The 20,737-nt window shown below is 38.9% G+C and overlaps 2 protein-coding genes across 5 annotated transcripts in view; both read left to right on the top strand.

The window, feature by feature from the left end:
- The window catches only part of LOC149222510 (uncharacterized), a 123,961-nt gene extending 109,917 nt beyond the window's left edge, over window positions 1-14,044 (top strand). For 2 of the 4 annotated variants that reach the window (XM_089385479.1, XM_089385478.1), the window contains exons 2-6: window positions 11,389-11,518; window positions 12,021-12,096; window positions 12,300-12,368; window positions 13,476-13,579; window positions 13,690-14,044. In XM_089385479.1, coding sequence (XP_089241605.1) covers window positions 11,412-11,518; window positions 12,021-12,096; window positions 12,300-12,368; window positions 13,476-13,579; window positions 13,690-13,780 — 447 coding nt within the window. In that variant the 5' untranslated portion in view covers window positions 11,389-11,411 and the 3' untranslated portion in view covers window positions 13,781-14,044. Of the gene's footprint in view, window positions 1-11,039; window positions 11,221-11,378; window positions 11,519-12,020; window positions 12,097-12,299; window positions 12,369-13,475; window positions 13,580-13,689 lie in introns of those variants that run through there. The other 2 variants (XM_089385477.1, XM_089385476.1) reach the window with 2 other exon arrangements.
- LOC149222511 (plasma membrane ATPase-like) lies at window positions 1,370-10,009 on the top strand. Its single transcript, XM_089383118.1, has 4 exons — window positions 1,370-1,464; window positions 1,586-1,768; window positions 9,310-9,488; window positions 9,578-10,009. The coding sequence occupies exons 1-4, from the start codon at window positions 1,438-1,440 to the stop codon at window positions 9,672-9,674; spliced, it is 486 nt and encodes a 161-aa protein (XP_089239244.1). The 5' UTR covers window positions 1,370-1,437; the 3' UTR covers window positions 9,675-10,009.
- Window positions 14,045-20,737: the final 6,693 nt, after the last annotated feature.

Below are 20,737 nucleotides of genomic sequence, written 5' to 3'. Positions count from 1 at the left end.
ACCATTTTTTATTTAAATCATTATTTAAATCAACAACCCTTATAAACCAATCAAACTAATTGGTACAAGAGAACCAATTCCAATTTAGACGGTCGATTTGAAGTAACAAATCCTATAAACTAATCAAATTGATTAGTTTTAACAAAATTCATTAAGTTATGATAACAATTTATATAGAATGAGGTGATTTATAGCCTCCAAAAGCTTTGTAGAAATTGTTGATAATTGGTATGATATGGTAGGGGACATGATGGTTGCTCAATATGTGTTACTCCTAAAGGTATAGAGCATTATCAATCAATCTCCCTAAACATGATGAGTATTTATATAGAAGAAGTATTTGATTTTGTCATACTCTTGGTGATGATGTCCATGTAAGTGGGCAAAGGTGGGGAATGAGGTACATAAGTTGGTGTGTAACCAAAATGGAACAAGTGTTGTGAGAAATTATGGTTTGCCCGTCTGGAGGCATGACTAGCCGTTGTATACGCTAGGTTTATGTTGAAGAGACAAATGGTGTGAAGACTTTCCTAAACTAAAAGGAGGGTCTAGAAGTTGGGCATACGGACTAGAGACTTGGAATGTGTACTTAACAATTGAAGGCAAGAGCTAACCAGCCATACATTGGGTATTAAATGCCCCTATGTAGGCTGGCCAGCTATGTATGTCATGGGGCGCATCATGTAACTCCGGCGAGTACGTTTGCCTTTCCGGCAGCCGATGCGGGACCCACCAAAACCAAAACGCAGCTGACTCCAAAACCAAAACGACCTCGCGCCAAAACGCATTCGTTTCCCGTTCGAAACTCTGCAAAGCGCCTTCAGGAAGCTCTGCAACCCGCCTGGACGAAGCTCTGCAACCCGTCTGGACAGTTTTCCCAGATCATTCCTCGGCCCTATCTTCGTCACAATATTTTCGTCAATAGCCGCCAGGTACAGGTCGCTCTCGGCAGCTGTAATATTGCAATTGCTGTTAGCATTTATGTTATTTCTCTTGCGTATGGCGGTCAGGTTTTTAATTTCATCCTTCAAATTCCCGTCCACGAAATGATCATAAAACTGCACATTAAAAAACAAGCTTATCAATTTACTTAATATCGACCTTAATTACTCGCAAATAACGCAAGAAAATAGAATAGTAGATGATTACAATGGTGGGAATGCCAGGATGAGTCAGAATCTGTAGGCTGTTGTATCTCTCCACTTGATAAGTTAATTATCTTATGGTTTCACTGAAAATGAAAGTTGATTTGTGGGCAGCCCATTGAATGTTTAACTTATTATCATACAGGACAAGTTTGGAGTAAGGTCTATCAGGAATTCTCCCCATGAGGAAACATCTGCGCTATACTTACAAGTCAGCATTGTGAGCCAAGCTCTCATTTTTGTGACAAGATTTCGCAGCTGGTCATTTGTAGAATGACCCGGGCTTCTGCTTATGACTGCATTTGTTATTGCCCAGCTGGTTAGTTTGGGCATAACCATAATTTCTTTCCGTGTCTTGTTATTTTGTTGGAAGCTGTAGGTTTCTCTAAGAAGCTGCAAAAGTAACTGACCACTATCTTGTTTCTATCCTCTGCCTGTAGATTGCAACATTCCTTGCAGTTTATGCAGACTTTAGCTTTGCAAACATCAAACCTATTGGTTGGGGTTGGGCAGGAGTAATTTGGCTATACAGTCTAGTGTTCTACTTTCCTTTGGATGTCTTTAAGTTCGCTGTTCGCTATGCCCTGAGTGGGAAGGCTTGGGATAATCTTATTGAACGCAAGGTATGTATGCCTTTACATGTTGCTTTTTTTTTTTTTTTCTGAATCAGACTAATCTATTATATTACAAAAAAGGCAAAATTTACAACATCAGTGTTACAACAGAGCCGTAGCCCTGTGATTCCTGTCGAGAGACTGACAGAATGCTCAGGAATAATCATCTCCAAAATTACATAAGACCGACACTGAACCATATCGACAGTACATGAGACCGACACTGAACATACATGATTAGCCGAAACTGAAACACATAAAGACTGGAACAAATATGGATATCCGTCACTGTAACAGATAAGGACAGAAATACATAAGGACAAAGACCTGACACATATAAGATAGCGGTGAGAGCAGACAGTGAAAAAATTCCTTTCTCAGAGACCTGAGGCGAACTGCAGAGCGAGCTAGTCATCATCAGTGGTGTGCGGATCTTCCTCCGTTTTGCATCTGGATTGCTTGTGGATGTCCGGTTCGGGGAGAGTGTTTCGCTGCGCAGGTTCACTTGGGCCTGCCCCAGGATCTGGGGAGAAGCTTTCTTGGACGGGGCGCAGCATATCTACGGCAGGAACTTGCATGTCTACTGTGGGAGCCGACCCAGGAATCCGAGGAGGGCTGGCCTGTAGAGCATCTTCTTGACCGCCAGGATTGCTGCAATGCTCCACCGAAACCGTAACAAAAAAAGTAGAATTTGACAGAGTACATGGAATACGATATCTCACCATGGGATGCGCAGAGTGCCCACAGTCCATAATTTCTCGGTGTTCCGCTGCTCTACCTCGGCCAACTGCCCGTCCCCTGGAGCGTCTGCGGTCGGAAGAAACCTCGATTGAGGAGGAGGGGGAAGGGGCTTGCCTCTGAGACGAAGCCCGACCTCTGGAGCTTCCGCGCCTACTTATCATCCTTTGGCGCTCACGCTGCATCCCTGAATTGTTCAAAGAGCAGGTATACCCCCTCGCAACCTCCCTCAGAACCAGAGAGTGAGCCAACACAACCTCCGAGCACCCAAACCTTATGCCAGACTGCGGGAGAATGACAGAGATGCCATACATCCCCGAATTGTTCAAAGAGCAGGAATACCCCCTCGCAACCTCCCTCAGAACCAGAGAGTGAGCCACCACAACCTCCCTCAGAACCAGAGCGTGAGCCAACACAAACTGCGGGAGAATGACAGAGATGCCATGGCTTTGTAACGCCATTTTCCCGTTACCAAGAAGAGCAGTAAATGCCGAAAGGACTCGACTGAAATAAACAATCGCCTCCGTTCTTAAATGAATCCCAGTCCTGGCATACGTGGCTCGTCCGGGCTGACACATGCCCTTGTGACGAGCCACTGACCTGTTACGCATTAAAACCACCCGCATCCGGGAGGGAGAGGTCCTTTTGCACCAAAGCGATGCAGTCCCTTTTAAGTTGTTCATCATCAACCATGTCCAAAGAGCCGGAGAAGTATGGTGATGACTGAGAAACACCTTGGTTAGCCATTCTGTCGGCTACCTGGTTTGTTGTTCTTCGTACATGCTGGAAGGTTATACTTTGTGGATTCTTAAGCTTTGCCTCCAGGGATTCCAACCTGCTTAGCAATCTCCAGCTGGTTGCTAACTTGACTGTTGTTGCCCCTGCCTGAATTTTCTTGGCTGCTGCTATTAGGATGAGAGAATCTCCCTCAACCTCAAGAGGGAAGAAGTGTTTTTGTTCTGCTAGACAGATCCCTTGCCAGAGTCCTTCCAGCTCGGCTACATTGTTAGTGTCTTTGCCTAATGAACCATAATAGATATGCAGAAGTGCTCCTGTATGGCTTCTGAAGATTCCTCCGAATCCAGCAGGTCCAGGATTACCTTTAGCTGCCCCATCGAAATTGAGCTTGAATGAGTTGGAAGCTGGTGGGGACCAGGAGGACGGGGAGGTGGAGCTGCGTGGGGGATGGGTGATGACCTTTGCAAAGGCGGAAAGATCAAGATTCCATTCTTTCAAAATGTCCCTCTCTTGTTGCGCTTCTGGCATGTCTGTATCATACCAGGTTCTTATGGCTAAGGTTTCCTGGATATTTCTTTTGTAGATGAGCCACAGAGCGTCGATTGTCCGGGAAGTGTTGTTGAAGATTCTGGAGTTGCGCTCTTTCCAGAGAATCCAGTACAAAAAGCCTGGTATGAGACCCCATAAAGTATTGAGAAGTTGGCTTTTGAATGGGTTCTTGTCCCAGTTCCTGATATTTTCCGTTACATCCTCGCCCCTGGGTTCTGTTCTCTTGTTGCATTTCTCCACTTTCTCCCAAAGTTGCTTTGCTAGCGGACATGTCTCCATTAAATGGCTGATTGTCTCAGAGTTGAGATTGCAATTTGGGCATCTAGAAGGCCCAATGAATCCCCTTTTTATCAAATTGTCCCATGTAAGAATGCGCTTTTTACTTAGCAGCCATAAGAAGGTTGAGATTTTAGGCCATAGCCCTGGTAACCAAACTCGTGCCCAAATTTGATCTTTATCCGCTTGGGTGTCTGAATAGCGCAGTTGATGTGCTTCTTTAGTGGTGAATGTGCCTTTGTGCGTGTGACCCCATCTGAGCTTATCCTGCTGGTTGGAGTGACGGATTCTGCGATGAGTGAGTTCCTGATCCATGTCTGAGTATGTTTCGCCCTCCCAATCCCTCTGCCAACTGCTCGCTGGTTTCCATAATTGGTATCCATGATGCTCTGTTTGTTGCCAGAATTGGTGAACCTGAATAAGGTTCTCTTGCTGCATATAAGATTGCCAGAGGGGCTTTTGGAATAGATTTGCAAGTTTAGGGAGCTGCTGCCACGAATCCTCCCAAAACTTGGCTGACGTGCCTGAGTGGATTTCCCAGAAACTGTGTTCCTGAATGAAGTGGCTGTGAGTCTTTGCAGCATTCCAGATTGGTGATCCTTGGGCTGTGGAGTTGATTCTGATGAGATCGTTCCAGTGACTTCCCAGAGCATATTTTGCTTGCCATAATCGAGCCCAAGGTGAATGAGGCTTGGAGATCCAGTTCCACCACATTCGAGCTCCCATTGTGTTGTTACTTTGAAGCGGATCCCGAAGTCCTAGTCCTCCTTCTGATTTGATTTTGCAAACTTCTTTCCAATTAACAAGAGCCCATTTTCGATTCCTACCAGTGGAGCCCCAGAGGAAGTTGCGCTGGAGGTTGCGAATGGCTTTAAGGACCCATTTTGGAGCTGCCATGGTGGAAAAGAGGTACAACGGCATAGCTTGAAGGACAGACTTGATCAGGACTAATCTGCCTGCCATGTTGAGAGCACGAAAGGTCCACGATGAGAGCTTTGATTCAAGCTTATCAAGGAGAGACCGCCAGGAAGCATGTTTGATGGCTGAGTCAGAGAGGGGAGCTCCAAGGTATTTAGATGGCAAATGGGATATGGTGAATCCCAGAATTCTGGCAATATTCCTTTGAGTAGAGGGGGGGGGGTGTTAAAGAAGAAGAGTTGAGATTTCGAGGCATTGATGGAGGTGCCAGAGGCATCGGAGTAAAGGGAGAGTAGAGACTTGAAAACAGAGGCTTCTCTCGAGGAGGGATGACCAAATAGCATGGTGTCATCAACGAACTGCTGATGAGACAGAGGATTAAGACCATGGATAGAAATGCCTTTAAGCTCTTGAGAGGCAACGGCCGATTTGAGAAGTCTGCTGAGTCCTTCTGCCATTAGAACAAAGAGAAAAGGTGAAAGAGGATCCCCTTGCCTAATGCCGCGTGAGGGTCGAAAGGGGGAGGAGGGAGAGCCATTCAAAAGAACAGAGAAGCTTGGAGAAGTGATGAGGTTCATAATCCACCTGGTCCAGGTTGCACTGAAGCCAAAGGCTAAAAGCATTTTGTGAATAAAATTCCAACTAAGCTTATCAAAAGCTTTAGAGAGGTCTAGTTTTAGAATCATACCTGGTTTCTTGAGAATCTTTAATGAGTGTATTACCTCATTTGATAGTATGATTCCATCCATGATCTGCCGTCCTTCCACATATCCTGTTTGTTCCGGAGATATGAGTAAGGGCAGGAGAGGTTTGAGCCTGTTTGCGATGACCTTTGAGATTAGCTTGTAGATTACATTGCATAATGCGATTGGTCTGTATTTTTCTGGCCTGTTGGGTTCTCCTCCCTTGGGTACCAGAGCTATGAAGGTGGTATTGAGGGCTGGGAGGATCCAATGCATGCTTCTGGATTCTTCAACGAGGTCCCATACCTCAACTTTGATGAGTTCCCAGAATTCATGGAAGAAATTGGCTGTGAAGCCATCAGGCCCAGGCGCTTTTCCGTCTTTGAGTTGAGCCATGGCTTCTTCAACTTCCTGCAAGGTCGTGGGCTGGAGTAGTTTGTTATTGTGATCCTCAGTTATGATGCTTGGAATATGCTGCGTGATGGCTCTGATTGCTGCATCCCTGTTTTCAATGGGTTCCGTTAAAATTTCCTTGAAATACCCTGTGAATTCCTTTTCCATGTCCTCATGTTCCTCAATTCTTTCACCTTGTTGGTTGTTGATGAAGGTGATATTATTGTGCATTCGCCTTTGAATGGTGGCTTTGTGGAAGAATTTTGTGTTCTTCTCCCCCTCTTTGAGCCAATTGATTCTGGATTTTTGCCGCCAGAGTATTTCCTCTTGTTTCCTACGCTCCTCAATTTGGTTCCAGAGTATCTGTTCCTGTTGTGCTTGTTCTTCTGATCTGCCTTCAAGAATGAGAGTTTGTTGAAGTATGTGCATTTGCTGTTCCAATTGTAAGCGCTTCTCCTGGATGTTACCAAAATTTGTGCGATTCCACACTTTGAGGACGTGTTTCAAATTTTTTAATTTTTGTTGGAATTGATACATTTTGGCTCCCTCTGGCGGGATGTAAGCTGCCCATGCATCGCTGACTACCGCCTTAAAAGTGGCATTTGTGAACCAGAATGCTTCGAATCTGAAAGGTCTGTTGCAGCGGTTACCTGGCCTGGACCATTGTAGCAAAATTGGCCAGTGATCAGATCCACTTTGGGGGATAATGGAAGCATTGAAATCCCCTCCCAGGTGGATTGCATTGTCAGAAAGAAGGAATCTATCAAGCCTGGAAGCAATGTGATGAATACCTCGACGCTTGTTAGTCCAAGTGAAAATTCCATTAGAGGTTGGTATGTCCATAAGTTGATTGTTTTGAATGAATTGTCTGAGGCCATCACTGTCACTGTCGAGCCTGATTCTACCTCCTTGCTTCTCTTCCATGGATGTTATTATGTTGAAGTCGCCGCCACCAATCCAGAGCGGGAATTGCCTATTTTCATTGAGGATAGAGATCGTTTCCAGCAGTTCTAGTTTTTGCTGAATTGTCTGAGGAAAATATACATTTGTGAGATGCCCATGGATTCCGGTGCCAATGAGGTGGAAGGAGGCTTGAATAAGATGGAGAGTGGCATGGAAGTCATATAATGAGATGATCTGCGGGTTCCACATAATGGCCAAACCGCCTGAGGCTCCAGAGGCGTCTACAGAGATAGCGCTGCTTCCTGCCCAGACTTTGCCGCGAATTCTTTCAATAGCTTCAGTGCTGCTCTTTGTTTCTTGCAGAAAAACTATGGTTGGTTTTTCTTGTTGAATCAAGTTTTTGATCATTCTATGTTTTGAGGGGCTGTTGAGTCCTCTCACATTCCAGGATATTAACTTCATGTAAACTGAGATTTGGGTTTATAGAACTTTGTCAACTTAGGGAATCGCCCCGACTCCATAAGTATTTCACCTAATGTTATGGTTCTTTGAAGGTCTGTCTTTCTTCCTCGTTTCTTGGGATCTTTGAGCACCTTTTTTCCGTCCCATGGGCTGCCTCCCTGTATGCCAAGGCTTTTATTGTGCTGCACCTTGGTTAAGACTCCTTCCAGCTTGTCTATTTGCCAGGGGGGAATTGAGTTGTATTCTCTCTGTTTGCATGCCGTTTCAAGTGTGAAGATGTCTAAACCATCTAGACTAACATCCGCCTGATCTTCCTCCATGACAGTAGTATCACCTAGTTCTTCCTCATCCGCTTCTTGCTGAAGACTGAGAGCCAGAGTAGCATCTGTCTCCATGTCAAAGTCTTGCTGTTTATTATCCGGTAAAGATTTCTCTTGGGAGAAGGAGAAGGGACTGAGACTTGACACCGATTTTCCTTTCTCCAAAGAAGGGTTGGGATTGAGATTCGAAAGAGCAGGATCAGAGGGCTGCAAGGGGTCTGAGGGGTTGAGGGAGGAAGAGGGCGAAGAGGTATTAAATGGGGGTTCAGAACTGGGTTGGTCTTGCTTGTTATGCGTAGCAAGAACAGAGAATCTGTTCTGGGAGTCAGCTTTGAGAGCATTGTCCATGACTGGCTGACTTTTTTTGGCATGCCTACGGCGGTTGGGAATTTTTATGAAACCTTCGGAGTCTTTGTCAGAGACAGCGGTAGCTGCTTTGGACTGAGAATTTAATGGACAGTCTCGGAAGAGGTGGCCATGCTCATGACACTTGCGACAGCGGAAGGGAATATGCTCATAATCTAAAGGTTGTGTCCATTCATAGTCATCGTGATAGAGTCTTACCGTATCAGCTAGAGCTTTGGTCAGGTGCATGTGGACGCAGATCCTGGCATACGAGGTATATTTGCGGGTTTTTGTCTCAGCCGCGACTCGGATGAAGGTGCCAAGTTTGTTGCCTATATCCGCCAGCGTTTCTTCTTTCCAGTATTCCACTGGGAGGGAGTACATCCTGATCCAGACCAGAGCCCAGCTGAAATCTTCCTTGTCGGGGCTGAATCTTGGTTTCCATTCCGTGAGATAGAGACCTGAAGAGTTGAAGAAGTATGGTCCTCCTTCGAATATCCGCACTCTGTCCTCCACACAGTGAAAGATTGCTGTGAAAAAGCCTTTTGGACCTAGTTGCAGAGTAATTTGTCCTTTGGGCTTCCATTTTGAAGCTATCCAACCTTGTAAGGCTTTTTCCGTAGGCCAGAAACCTAGAAACTTTCCGATTAGTGCGTGATCTTGCATGTACTGGATCTCACCATTGATGCGGTGGCTAGGCAGGTCAACCTTGATGGGTTCTGCAGCTTTTGGGATACAGGTGGCCGAGGTTGCCTTTGGCTGTGACGCCGTAGCTTTGTTGTGCATCTCTTTGTCTGTATTTTCTTCTTCTGTCGGGGCCGTATGTGTCTTTTCTTCATTCTTCTGATGTCCTTCTTGCCCTTCGTCGGGGCCTGCGCCAGAGGGGTACAGAGGCTGTGCGTGCTGTATTTTGTCAGAGCTTGAAGAGTTCTTTGGAGGGGAGGCGGAGCTCTCCCCTCCTACCGCCATTTCCATTGCAAGCGACCAGCAGAGGTGCGGCGGCGGCTACAGTGTAAGCGGTCAGGAGCGGCGACTGGCTAGGGTTTGGCAGTGCTTGGCAGTGTTCTGCATCAGAGCTTTTTTTTAATAATTAAATTTTTTTATTAAATTTACATGTTGCTTTTATCTTCTAATGCTCCATGGAATTATTTGAATCTCCTGGGTGTTAAATGGCACAAACTGTTCTAATGTAATGTGTTCACTGTTTTTTATCTCTTGCCTACAGATTGCCTTCACATCTAAGAAAGACTATGGTAAAGAGGAGCGTGAAGCACAATGGGCTCATGCTCAGCGTACATTACACGGTCTTCATCCACCTGAAACGCATTTATTCAATGAGAAGAGCAGCTACCGAGAGTTGTCAGAAATTGCTGAACAAGCAAAGAGGCGTGCTGAAGTTGCCAGGTCAATATTTTCATATTTTGTTTAGATGAATTTCCTCAGTTGCATTTTTTTTCACATTGGTTCTCATGATTTGCCTTTTCTGATGATAGGCTTAGGGAGTTGAATACATTTAAGGGGCATGTGGAGTCTGTGGTCAAGCTGAAGGGTCTTGATATAAATACTATCCAACAGTCTTACACTGTGTGATTTTAATGTAAAGTTTTAGATATATTATTTCACTTGGTCAAATGTAAAGTGATATTCATTTTAAACTTTGAAGTTTTAAGAGAGCTTCGAACTCATTGTAACGTTTCTTTGTAAAAGACTCTGCTTTACTTACTAGTTTGGATGTGAAAGATGCATGTACATGAGGGTAACAGAATGCTGTAAAGGTTACCTAAATTGCCATTGAGCAGGTAGTGGTGTACAAGTACTTGAGCTCTGAACAGTTTAGGGTTGTTGCTAGTTTTGGGTTGTTACAAGTGGGAACATTGTTTAGTTTTGGCATGCTATTGAAGGGTTCTTGCCATATTGTGTGGATATTGAATGGAGCATTGTTCTAAATGTTTGATAACCTACTCTGTTCCATCAGGATTCTTGTAGTTGCTGTGTATATGTTAATAAGCATGGTATTTTGTTACATCTTTCTTCGTTACACTTTGATGAATAACTATGGTGATGATGTACTTCCCTGTTATGGTTTATGGCATGCTTTTTATGGTCGCACATCACCGTTGATTCTGGTGTAAAGTCAATAGTGAGTGTTTTATACCATAACAATAATAGTTTTCTGATTTGTAGGAAAGCAAGTAACCATTAATGGTCAAATCACATGTTGGTCATATTCAAATCCATAGTAGAGGCATATGGAGCAGTTGGAACAATTCCAGGGCCTTTAGGCTGAAGCTAACAACAATAAGTGATTGCATAGTTACTTGCTACATCTAGTTATGTGAAATAAAGCTGATATTATCTCAGTGCAAATCAATTGTTTTGGATCATATAATTTGTCCAACATCACAAACAAACTGAGAAAATTACTGGTAAGAAATACAAACAAAAAGAAATAAGAAACATAACCTCTCCCTTTAACAGATTTATGTTATTACTCTAGTTTTGTTCAATGTATCCCAAACACATGGGATGACGTCAACAAGTAAGACACGTTTATTGGCTTAAATTTCTGAGTTGTTGTCCCATTAACCGACTCATTGGGAAGCTATTCAACCGAGAATTTTTAGTGCCACGTGGATTCCTTTTATTTTACTTTATTTTTGAAATTGTATAATTTAAATTAACAAAAGGATTTACATACTCTGGAAATATTACACAGATTAAAACGAATAATACAAAAGTCAAATTTAGTTACTTTTCAGACGATTACAATATATTAGCGGGAAGCGGGCACAAAAATAAAATTTAATTTTTGACACTAGTGTCCTCATCTGAAAATAATGGATTCCATTGACGAGACCATTGGTGTCATGTGAAATGAATCGATCAATACCATTGATTGACAAAAACCTTAGTCAATCAAACTCTACCACAAACTTTAGGGTATATACAAATTTCTTGTCTTGGGGACAAAGGCACTGACAAATCTCTGACTAAATCAAACCGGAAAAGTAGCTGCATGCATATCTATATAGAAGTTTAAGTCAGTGTATTGGGTGAGATCCTTCTTTGGTTTTCTGAAATTTGGCTACACACAAGAAGCGCAGCTACACGAAGAATCCCCGAATTTCTGAATTCGGTAAACTCTCAGTTTTCAATATAGTTTAATCTCGTTATTTCAGAGCTCTCATGCTCTGTAATGCCATGGCAGAAGTAAAAAGGAATGCCTCATCTGAATTTTTTTGGGGGTTTGTTTGGATTTGCATTGGGTGTTGACTATTTATGCTACTCTGAAAGTGCGTGATAGGTTTGGTAAGTGAAGCTACAGGGATGGCGGTTGATTTACCTCCTGCCTTTGGGTGGGTAGTCTTGGCTATTGTGGCATATTCAGTGCTCAATGTCTGGATGGCCATTCAGGTCGAAAACGCTAGAAAACGGTATGAGTAATTATGTTGCAATTGCTTAGCATTTAGGTTCTCTCTATTTTGAAGAAGTATATAATCTCAAATGTGGATATTTTGAAGGATGAAATATTTTTAGATTAGTATGGTTTGAAAAATATGTGTGTAAGGACAAACATGTGCATAGCATATATATATTTTACAGTATCAATCCATATACAAATTCTTGAAATATTGGTAGAATCTACCAATATCTGAGAAATTGAATTAGAATCAAAATCTTCTTAGAATTTGATAATTAAGAAGAAGATCAGATTTTGAAATATTTTCGAAATCTGCAATGAATATAAAGATACCCTTCTGGCCTATAAACAACTTATCTGCAGGTGTAGTGATCCCTAGCCAATCATTACTCAATCGTAGGCCTAAACAACGATTTGGAGTCGTTCACCCAGTAGATTATTTAATTTTTATGAAACTAGTCAAAGAATTGGCCCACAATGTGTTTTTTTTTTTTTTCCCTTTTTGGTTTGTGCAGATATAATGTCCCTTACCCGAAATTGTACGCCATTGAAAGTGAGAACAAGGATGCAAACATGTTCAACTGTGTTCAGGTTTGTTTTGGGCTTTAATATTCAGCTCTTTTGTTGCCAAATCTGATAAGTTGTTCTCATCCAAGTTGTTTACTCTATATCTCTCTCCTATTCCTGAAAAATGCCCTATCTATTTTTTCTCGTCAGTTTTCTGGACAAAATTAGGGCTGGATAATGTTAATATTAACCGTGTATTTTTATGTTTATTGATTGTTTGGTTACAGCGAGGACATCAGAACTGTCTGGAGAATATGCCTGTATTCTTTGTGGTCCTCCTTTTGGGTGGCTTACAGGTACTGTATTAATGTGTGTTTTTATTTAAATTGGTTGTTCTTTATTTTCTCTGAGGAGATGAGGCTGATAAGTGATTCATCTTCGGAGCAGTAATTGTAGAAGCGGGGTGTAGTTTCCATCCCCCTGTTATGTTACACACCTGCTGCACATGAGACTAGATGTGCAGTATCCATTATGTACCCTGCAACTGGGAAATTGGGTTGTGAACACATAGTTTGCTTGGCTGACCATGGATCCACAAGAACTTCTGTTTCCAAGAAGTTTCTATTTCAAGTGAATTGGGGGCATTAATGTGTTTTGAAGGATTTTGTTGGTATGTGTTCGCTTTTGAAGAAAATTTATGCTGGTAGACTAGAAGCAAAACAGTTTCTTTCCTTTCATAGAGTGCAAAGAATAGAAAGCCATAGCCTATGCCCTGCCAACCCCAATCCAGTTGGATTTCTAGTTTTGAATTTATTTAAATAGTAGATTTTGGGAATATTTCAGAATTAGACAGAATTGGACTTCATTCTTGTCTTTCCATTCTTAAATATTCTAAATTGACCTCACTCTTGTTAGTAGATTTTAAAATATTTCAAAAATAGGCAATTGAGATATTCCAAAGATTAAGCAATTGAGATAAGATTGGGACATGGGCATGAAATCCACCTCCTATATCTGATATCAAAATATTTCCTGAAGGCATATAGATAAGTTATAAAGCCATTATCATTACTTTTTTAGTGGTCACTGGTCCCAGGGTGGATCAGAGTGGGGTTAGTTCATGTGATTTATTAATCCAACACCCTCCCTCAAACCAAATCCGGGAATTGAACCTGTGGGTCAAAGCTCTGATACCAAGCTCTGATACCATGTTGAAGTTTTTCGTTGCATCAAAACTCGCAGTCATTAGTAAATTTTGAAAACATTATCATTAACTTTTTCAGTCATTAGTAAATTTTGAAAACATTATCATTAACTTTTTCAGTGGTCCAAGGTGAATCCCAGAATGAGATTAGTTCAAATGATCCTAACTAGGTGAATATGAAAATCCAACACTTTGATTTTAGTTATTATTTACATTTTTACTAACTTATCACTTTGGCTTTGGATATTTCCACTTGCAGCACCCTATAGCCTCCGCCATTTTCGGTATGTTGTATAATGTTGCACGGTATTTCTACTTCACAGGCTATTCAACAGGAGATCCAAAAAATAGATTGACTTACGGGTATGCATGTGCCGACAGACTTAACTCAGAGATAAACCAGTATAAAGTTTAGTAGGACTTTATTTGTAGCTTTGAAATAAAATAATGTTTCTGTGCTATTGTGTGTTCAGGAAATATTACGCTGTTGGTATGTTGGGATTGCTGTTCTGCACTCTATCATTGGCATGGCATCTTTTGTTTAAAGCCCCCAACTATGAATAGAAGCAGCTTATGTCAAATACCAGGCAGGCCCACAAATTTTCCCAAGGAAAGGAAACTCTGTTCTTGTTAGTTACTCTTTTGTTAGTTCCCAAGATAATGGTTTTTCGTTGAATTGTGATTAGTTTAATCACTGGAACTGAAGCCTGCTCATTTTCAGGATCTGCAGCTTACAACTATGCAGAGCTCATTATGACTTGCACTCCTTATAGCTATAATTTAGCTTTTTGAATCGGGTGATTAAGCTCCAACAATTATTTTGTTTTCAACATATTAGCTAATTTTCAGCGTCTGCCGCTTAGAACTGTAACTTTGAAGGTTAAAGTGACATTTTTTTTACCAAGAAGAATAATTTTCAAACCATTTTTCAGAACAATTTGTCCATCGAGCCTCAGCTCAAATTCACACACATCTGAGTGTCAACATATAGCGCTCGCCCTTTCTTTGAGTAATACTTTCAAAGTGAGTTGAGGTTACTTTTAATGGGGAACTCTTTAGTATTTGCTTCCTATGTATTTCCCAATATTTCCCAATAGAAAAGAAAATGTATAAACCACTGTGTTGATAGCGTATCACTGGATTTGGCTTTTGATAGGGAGATTAGATGGTTTATTTTATTTTATATTTTATTCGATATCATAAGTAAATCTATTATTATTATTATTTATTAAAATTTTTGAATTTATTAAGGGTTTATATAGTGTATTATTGAATTTGGATTTTGATAGGGAGATGAGATGGTTTATTTTATTTTATATTTAAAAAAATAGAAAAATTAGAAATCTTAATTAAATTTTATTATTATTATTATTATTTAAAGTTTTTGAATTTTTTAATTGAGTCACTTAAAAAAAGTTAAAAATGTCTTTTCTAAATGAGAAGTTTTGATTTAAAGGAGGTTATAGTAAGTAAATCTAATAAATTTCAATAATTAAATCTCTTATCTCACACAAGATCTTATAATATTTGGGTTAGATTTAATTGCACCGATAGTTGTTTTTAGTGAGTAAGGTAGAGATATTGTAATGTTTAACATTTTGACTAGGTCAAAATAAAACAAATAAAATTAAAATAAAATGGTTTTTCTGTTGTATTCTTCTCTAATATAGCCTATTTAACTGCTAATAATTAAACCAACCGACTTCACATCAAGGAGTGTCTTAATAAAGTACCTGTCTATCCAAGACCCCATGGACAATTTATTTAAAATATGAATATTATTAATTATTAGAATTATTGGGAAAATTTTGAATAAGGTTATCTAATAAATTAGAAGTTAAATTTAAATTTTAAATGATTTAATACCTATCTTTTATTTTAAAGATTTAACAATATTTATTCATTAAACTAGTTTATATTATTTTTGAAATTGTAACCATATTTAAAATGGCATCCTTGTATATATTTTAATTTATTTTGATTTAAATATTTAATTTATGTATCTTCAAAATGTATGATAATTTCTTCATTAGGATTTCCATTTCACACATTTGATAAATCAACAAAGTTTACATATACATTTATGTGTTTCAAACTTATGGTAATGTCTTTTATAAAGTCTCCATATTTACAATATAAATTAACAAACTATGATATATGTTTTTTATAGTTTTTCTTACTTACACATGTGTGCTTTCACATATCTACATGTTTACATTTCTTGAATATTTTCTGTATTTTTGAATTAATGAATCTAATTAAAATTAATTTTGATAAATAAAAATATCAACTTGTCATCATATGTTATACTAAGAGGATTGAAAATGAAAAAAACAATCTCCTAAAGTGCTTAATTTCAAAATATAGATTACAATACTCACCATCATAACCCCATAAGTAATCAAATTTATGGTAATCTTGAAGTCATTTTCTTACTTCTTTTTGAGCATACAAATAAAATTATAAAAGAACATAAGTCATCTTTACCTTTTTTAAGGCTTAATTGACCAATTATAGTCTCAATGGACGATAACAATCTCCCTCATCAATATTTTACATATTTTTGAATCAATCTAATTATAATCCAATCAAAATAATTTTCTTCAAACCCTCCTCCTCCCTAGCTGCCACCATATTCTCCCTCCTTTCTCTCTCTCTCTTACAATCTTTATGAATATTTTATGTATTTTTTAATCATTGAGCCAAACTACATCCAATTCCAATCCAAGTCAAATGACTTTGCTTTAAATCCTCTTTGAAAGGACACTCTCTTTGAATATTTTTTGTATTTTTAATCAATGAATTAATTAGAATTTGATTTTAATTCCAACTCGAATAGCTCTACTCCAAATTCCCCTCAAAAGGACTTAATTTTGCGAACAAAGGTTTGTAATGGATGCTTTGCTTACATATATGTTCTCATTTTCACACTTGAATTATAAATGAAATTATTGGTATAGATTATGACATTAAATTAATACAAATTAATTAACAATTTGAATATTTTATATAAATCAATTTGTTGTTGGTTAACTACATCAATCGTGAGTGATGATAGGCCAAAGTTGAGTAATTCCCCCCTCCCCCGCACATATATATTGAGAGAGAAAAGGAGAGATGACCTTTGCCTTCACCTTTTAACATGTCCTAAGGTTGTCAATGTTCACATATGACTCTTCATATTTCTCCTAACATAAATATTTACAATACAATAAACCCAAGGATTAGGTATCTAACATTCCCCCCTATTCCAAAGGTGTTTTTATTAGCCCAAACATTTTTTTTTGAACATTTCCTCTTCCATGTGCTTTGCTGAAAATGTCAACAATTTGCTTTATTTATGGAACAATGTACTAGATGAATGGAATTGGCCTCTACATGATGTCAAATCAGATAATACTTGATGTTGATGTGCTTTGTTTGATAATAAAATATAGAATTATTGGCCTACTTGATTGTAGAAGTATTTTAAAAAAAGTGGAGTAGCATTCACCTATTTCTCTTGCAAATTCTCTAGTATCATCCTTGTGCCACATAATCACCTTTGTTGCCTTTACAATATCCACATATTTTTCCTTGCAATGAAATATCCTAGAATAAACTATTTGTACAATCTCTAAGAAATAGCTACTAATCCAAGACTATGAGGTATCTTGAAGTAGACACTCCATTCTCCTTATCCTCATAAAATTATGAACTATATGTCTAACTAATTTTAAGTCATTTAGAGTATTTGAGCCCAGAGTCTTGAGTTACCTTCTAGTACCTTGGAAATATCTTTGCAACACATAATGTCCTTCACAAGGTTTTTGTAGGAACCTAGAAAGCATCCCAACTACAAATGAAATATTTGATTGGTAATTGTAAGGTAGATAAGACTCCACACAAGTTATTTATATTTAGTTGCATTGTCAAATTCGTTAGATTGTTTTGATGTTAGCTTTAGATTTTTCTCCATTGGAGTAGAGAAAACATTACAATCAATCACTCTCAATTTATTCAACAACTATTTGATGTGCTTCTTTTAGGATATGAATATATACCTTGGATTCATATTTCTATACACAAGTAGTATCGAAGATGTCTGATGGCTACAATCTCAAAACCTCCTTCAAATATTTCTAATGGATGCAATATATTTATTGTTTTCTGTTATCTAAATATCATCTACATACACTACAATATATACAATAGTCTTACCAATTTATTGACAAGCAAAGTTACATCAATAAGATTAAAATAATTGAAATTAATGAGCTTACATACCTTATGTTCTTGACCCTTCAGAAAAGATCTCTCTAGTTGAGACATGTAGAAAATCTCTTTCAAATATCCATTCAAGACTCATTCTCTTCACATCCATGTGATAAATCTTCCGCCTATTTTGTTATGCCAAAGCCAACAGTGCATGAATGATAACCCATTTTGTTGTGGAGGAGAAATTCTCCTCGTAGTTTATGTCTTCATTTTGTGCATATATTTTTTCGACAAGCCTTGCCTTATGTTTGTCGTGAGCCAATTGATCTGTACTTTTTCTTGTAGACCCACCTATAGCCAATCAATTAGGTTCTAAATGGAGGATCCACTAACTTCCATCTCAGTCTTGATGAGAACATAATATTCCTTACATGTAGCTTCTTTTCACTAATCATGAGAAACAACTTCCAAAGGAATTTAGTTCAAAGTTAATAATTCAATTCAATTCAAAATCATATGAAACATCAATATCATTGATCTCACTTTGATCTGAATTACATACATCACCTCCATTATCTTGTCTTGTTGAATTTCTAGTTCTCTTATTTCCAACCTCGTCCAAGATGAACACTTTCAAGTATCTATATAGCCACTTGTTGGGGTGAAGGGAAGAAGGAATTTTGTTTGAAAATTTTCCTAAGTATGGGGGTACTACAGAGGACGGGATGGATATCGCGAACAGAAGACCGTGCAAATGCTCGATAACCCGCACAGAAGTGCAAAAAATACCGAAGGTTACTACGCAGTAACTTATTTATTCCTCAACTGATAGGGTATCTATTAACGATTAAGAATAATTAGACACGGGATAAGGTGGTAGATTTAGTGATGACAACTCAACTAGGTGAGTTGGCAGAAGATTCCCCAAGCTGGATTTGGAAGACCACCTCTACAAAAAGGATGGTTGTTGATGATTAAGGGTTTCATTGTTAGCGGTTTGATGGTTCTATTGTTTGAGCTTCTTTGTTGGTGTTCTGATGGTTGTATTGTTCAATTGTTTGATTGTTTGATGGTTCGATTTTTCTATTGTTCGATGTTTTTTTCTAGTAGGATATGCTTTGTTTTGTATTACCATTGTTATCTGATACTATTATCCTTGTTCTATTGATGGATTCCATGGAGATAAATGTATTAAGGCTCTGACATGGTGTATTTTTGTAGTTATTGTCTTACTATGTGTTGTATGGCATTGGCTAGAAGCATATTATGAAGGACTACTTCTTAAGTCTACTATCAGACACCTTAGCTTGATGTATATTTCTTTGTTGTTGGTTAATATAAATATGAGCTCTCCAGGAGTTTTTTCTCATATCTAAGCTTTTGATGTTCAAGTACTTTGTGTCGATGGTGAATGTCATGAATGGACTCTAAGTCTGCACAAAGTTCCCGATTTCTATCTGTGTAATTATTTTATCCATTTGAAGTAACTATGTCATTATATAAGGAATGGGCCATGTTTTCTAGTATTTCATGTCGAATTTAATATATTATAGAGGCCTATTCGACAATGAGTTTTATGTTCAAACTATGTTTTATGTGCGACCTATGTTGGATATAATCTCTGAAATATTGTAATGTGCGTTGTGAGGTCGTGAATGTATGTTTTCTTAATGGGAATTATCTACAACATATAGTAATTGTGCTAGTCTAAGTTGGGTAATTGTGAGCCATAATTGTCTCTTATTCCCCTGTCTCATTGCATAACCTTCAAAGGTTTTGCAAACCCATTGCAGACCTTAGGTGTGACCTCGTCTGCTAGCAGATGTTGAAAATGTCGATATCCATGGGGGTTTTGTTGGAAAACTTTTGAAACCTGGGTCATTTCCCTCATGAGCACCCAAAAATGGATTCGTTGCCAAGACCTTCAAGGCATATGGTGGAAAAGGTGATGTGGAGGCCAACCCAAGAAGAGATTGAATAGTGGTTTGAATGGAAATTATACGAGTTTGTGGTAGAGCGAACTAGGAGCCTACACATTACTCCAAAATATTGGTTCCAAAGGTACCTGTCTTTTTATTTCCATGAGATATTCTTCGTGGAGTTCCCCGTAATCTTATGGTAGTGGCTTAAACACCAAGAGAATCGACGACAACTGAGACCCAACTGAAACCTTATCGTTGGATGCTTAAGCTACTGTGAAGAGTGAATATTATAAGTAATTTTTCTTCTAGATTAGTTGATTTATGGTTAACTAGTGTGTTAGAAGGGTATATAGTATATTTTTCAGTAACATCCACCCAACCTTTCGTGCAATCGAGTGAAACTTCTTCAGGGAACCATGTGGTAGACATTTGAGGACATTGTCGACTTTGATCAAAATGTTGTTGTGCGACAAGGAAATAATGTCGGTAGAATGTGACACTACGAGAAACTAAGGCACTGTGTGACATGGGGGCCCAAGGGGATGACCTGAGGATGGCTTGAAGAAAAGAAAGAAAAAGGGGTGCAAAAAGTGATGGAGATATAAAGAAGTGCATAATAAGTGGGTTGAGGATCTAGAGTACAAGTAGGGAAGGATGTCGAGAAAGAGACCAATTTTGGGGGATGTAGTTGATTCGGTGCTAGAGGATGAATTACATAGGGGGAAGAGATCTCCCAAAATGAGAAGAAGTGTCAGGGGAACAGTTAGTCTAGGAGTAGAGGATAATTTCTTGGCATCGTCCAGAGTGGGTGAGACGAGCAACACAATTGACATTATGTGTAGTGGGATCATGTATGCTGAGAAACTATGGTTTTCTCTCTAGAAGAACGTCTAGCCACTGTATACGCTAGGTGTATGTTGAAGAAGTGCATGTAATAAGAGACCAATGGTGTGAAGACTTTCCTAATCTAAAAGGAGGGTTTAGAAGCTGGGCATATGGACTAGAGACTTGGAATGTGTACTTAACAATTGAAGGGTGTCTCATACACATGGGATGACGTCAACAAAAAAACCTACTCTAGTTTTGTTCAAGGTAGGCACATAGGTTGATGTCAACAAAAAACATACTCTAGTTTTGTTTAACGTAGGCGTTATTCATGCACATGGAGTGACATTAACAAGAAGGAAGACACGTTTATTGGCTTAAATTTCCGAGTTAAAGAAAATTAGTTGTCCCATTAACCGATTCAATGGGAAGTTATTCAACCAAGATTTTTTAGTGCCACATGGATTCTTATGCATCACTAAATAATAATAATAATAATAATAATAATATATATATATATATATAAGAAGTTTTTTACCTATTAATCTTCACTTTATTATGTTTGCAAATGAGTTTT

The sequence above is a fragment of the Pinus tabuliformis genome, chromosome Q (assembly GCF_031772625.1).
Source record: "Pinus tabuliformis cultivar Carrire ecotype Pingquan chromosome Q, CPIR1, whole genome shotgun sequence".
Lineage (NCBI taxonomy): Eukaryota > Viridiplantae > Streptophyta > Pinopsida > Pinales > Pinaceae > Pinus > Pinus tabuliformis.
Note: the sequence above shows the minus strand (reverse complement) of the source record. Positions and strands in the feature narration are given on the sequence as shown.

Bases quoted from the DNA above. Each gene is read 5' to 3' on its own strand.
- LOC149222511 (XM_089383118.1), top strand. From the start codon at position 1,438: ATGACTGCATTTGTTATTGCCCAGCTG. The intron at 1,769-9,309 runs GTATGTATGCCT...TCTTGCCTACAG, and splicing joins ATAATCTTATTGAACGCAAG to ATTGCCTTCACATCTAAGAA. The intron at 9,489-9,577 runs GTCAATATTTTC...TTCTGATGATAG, and splicing joins AGGCGTGCTGAAGTTGCCAG to GCTTAGGGAGTTGAATACAT.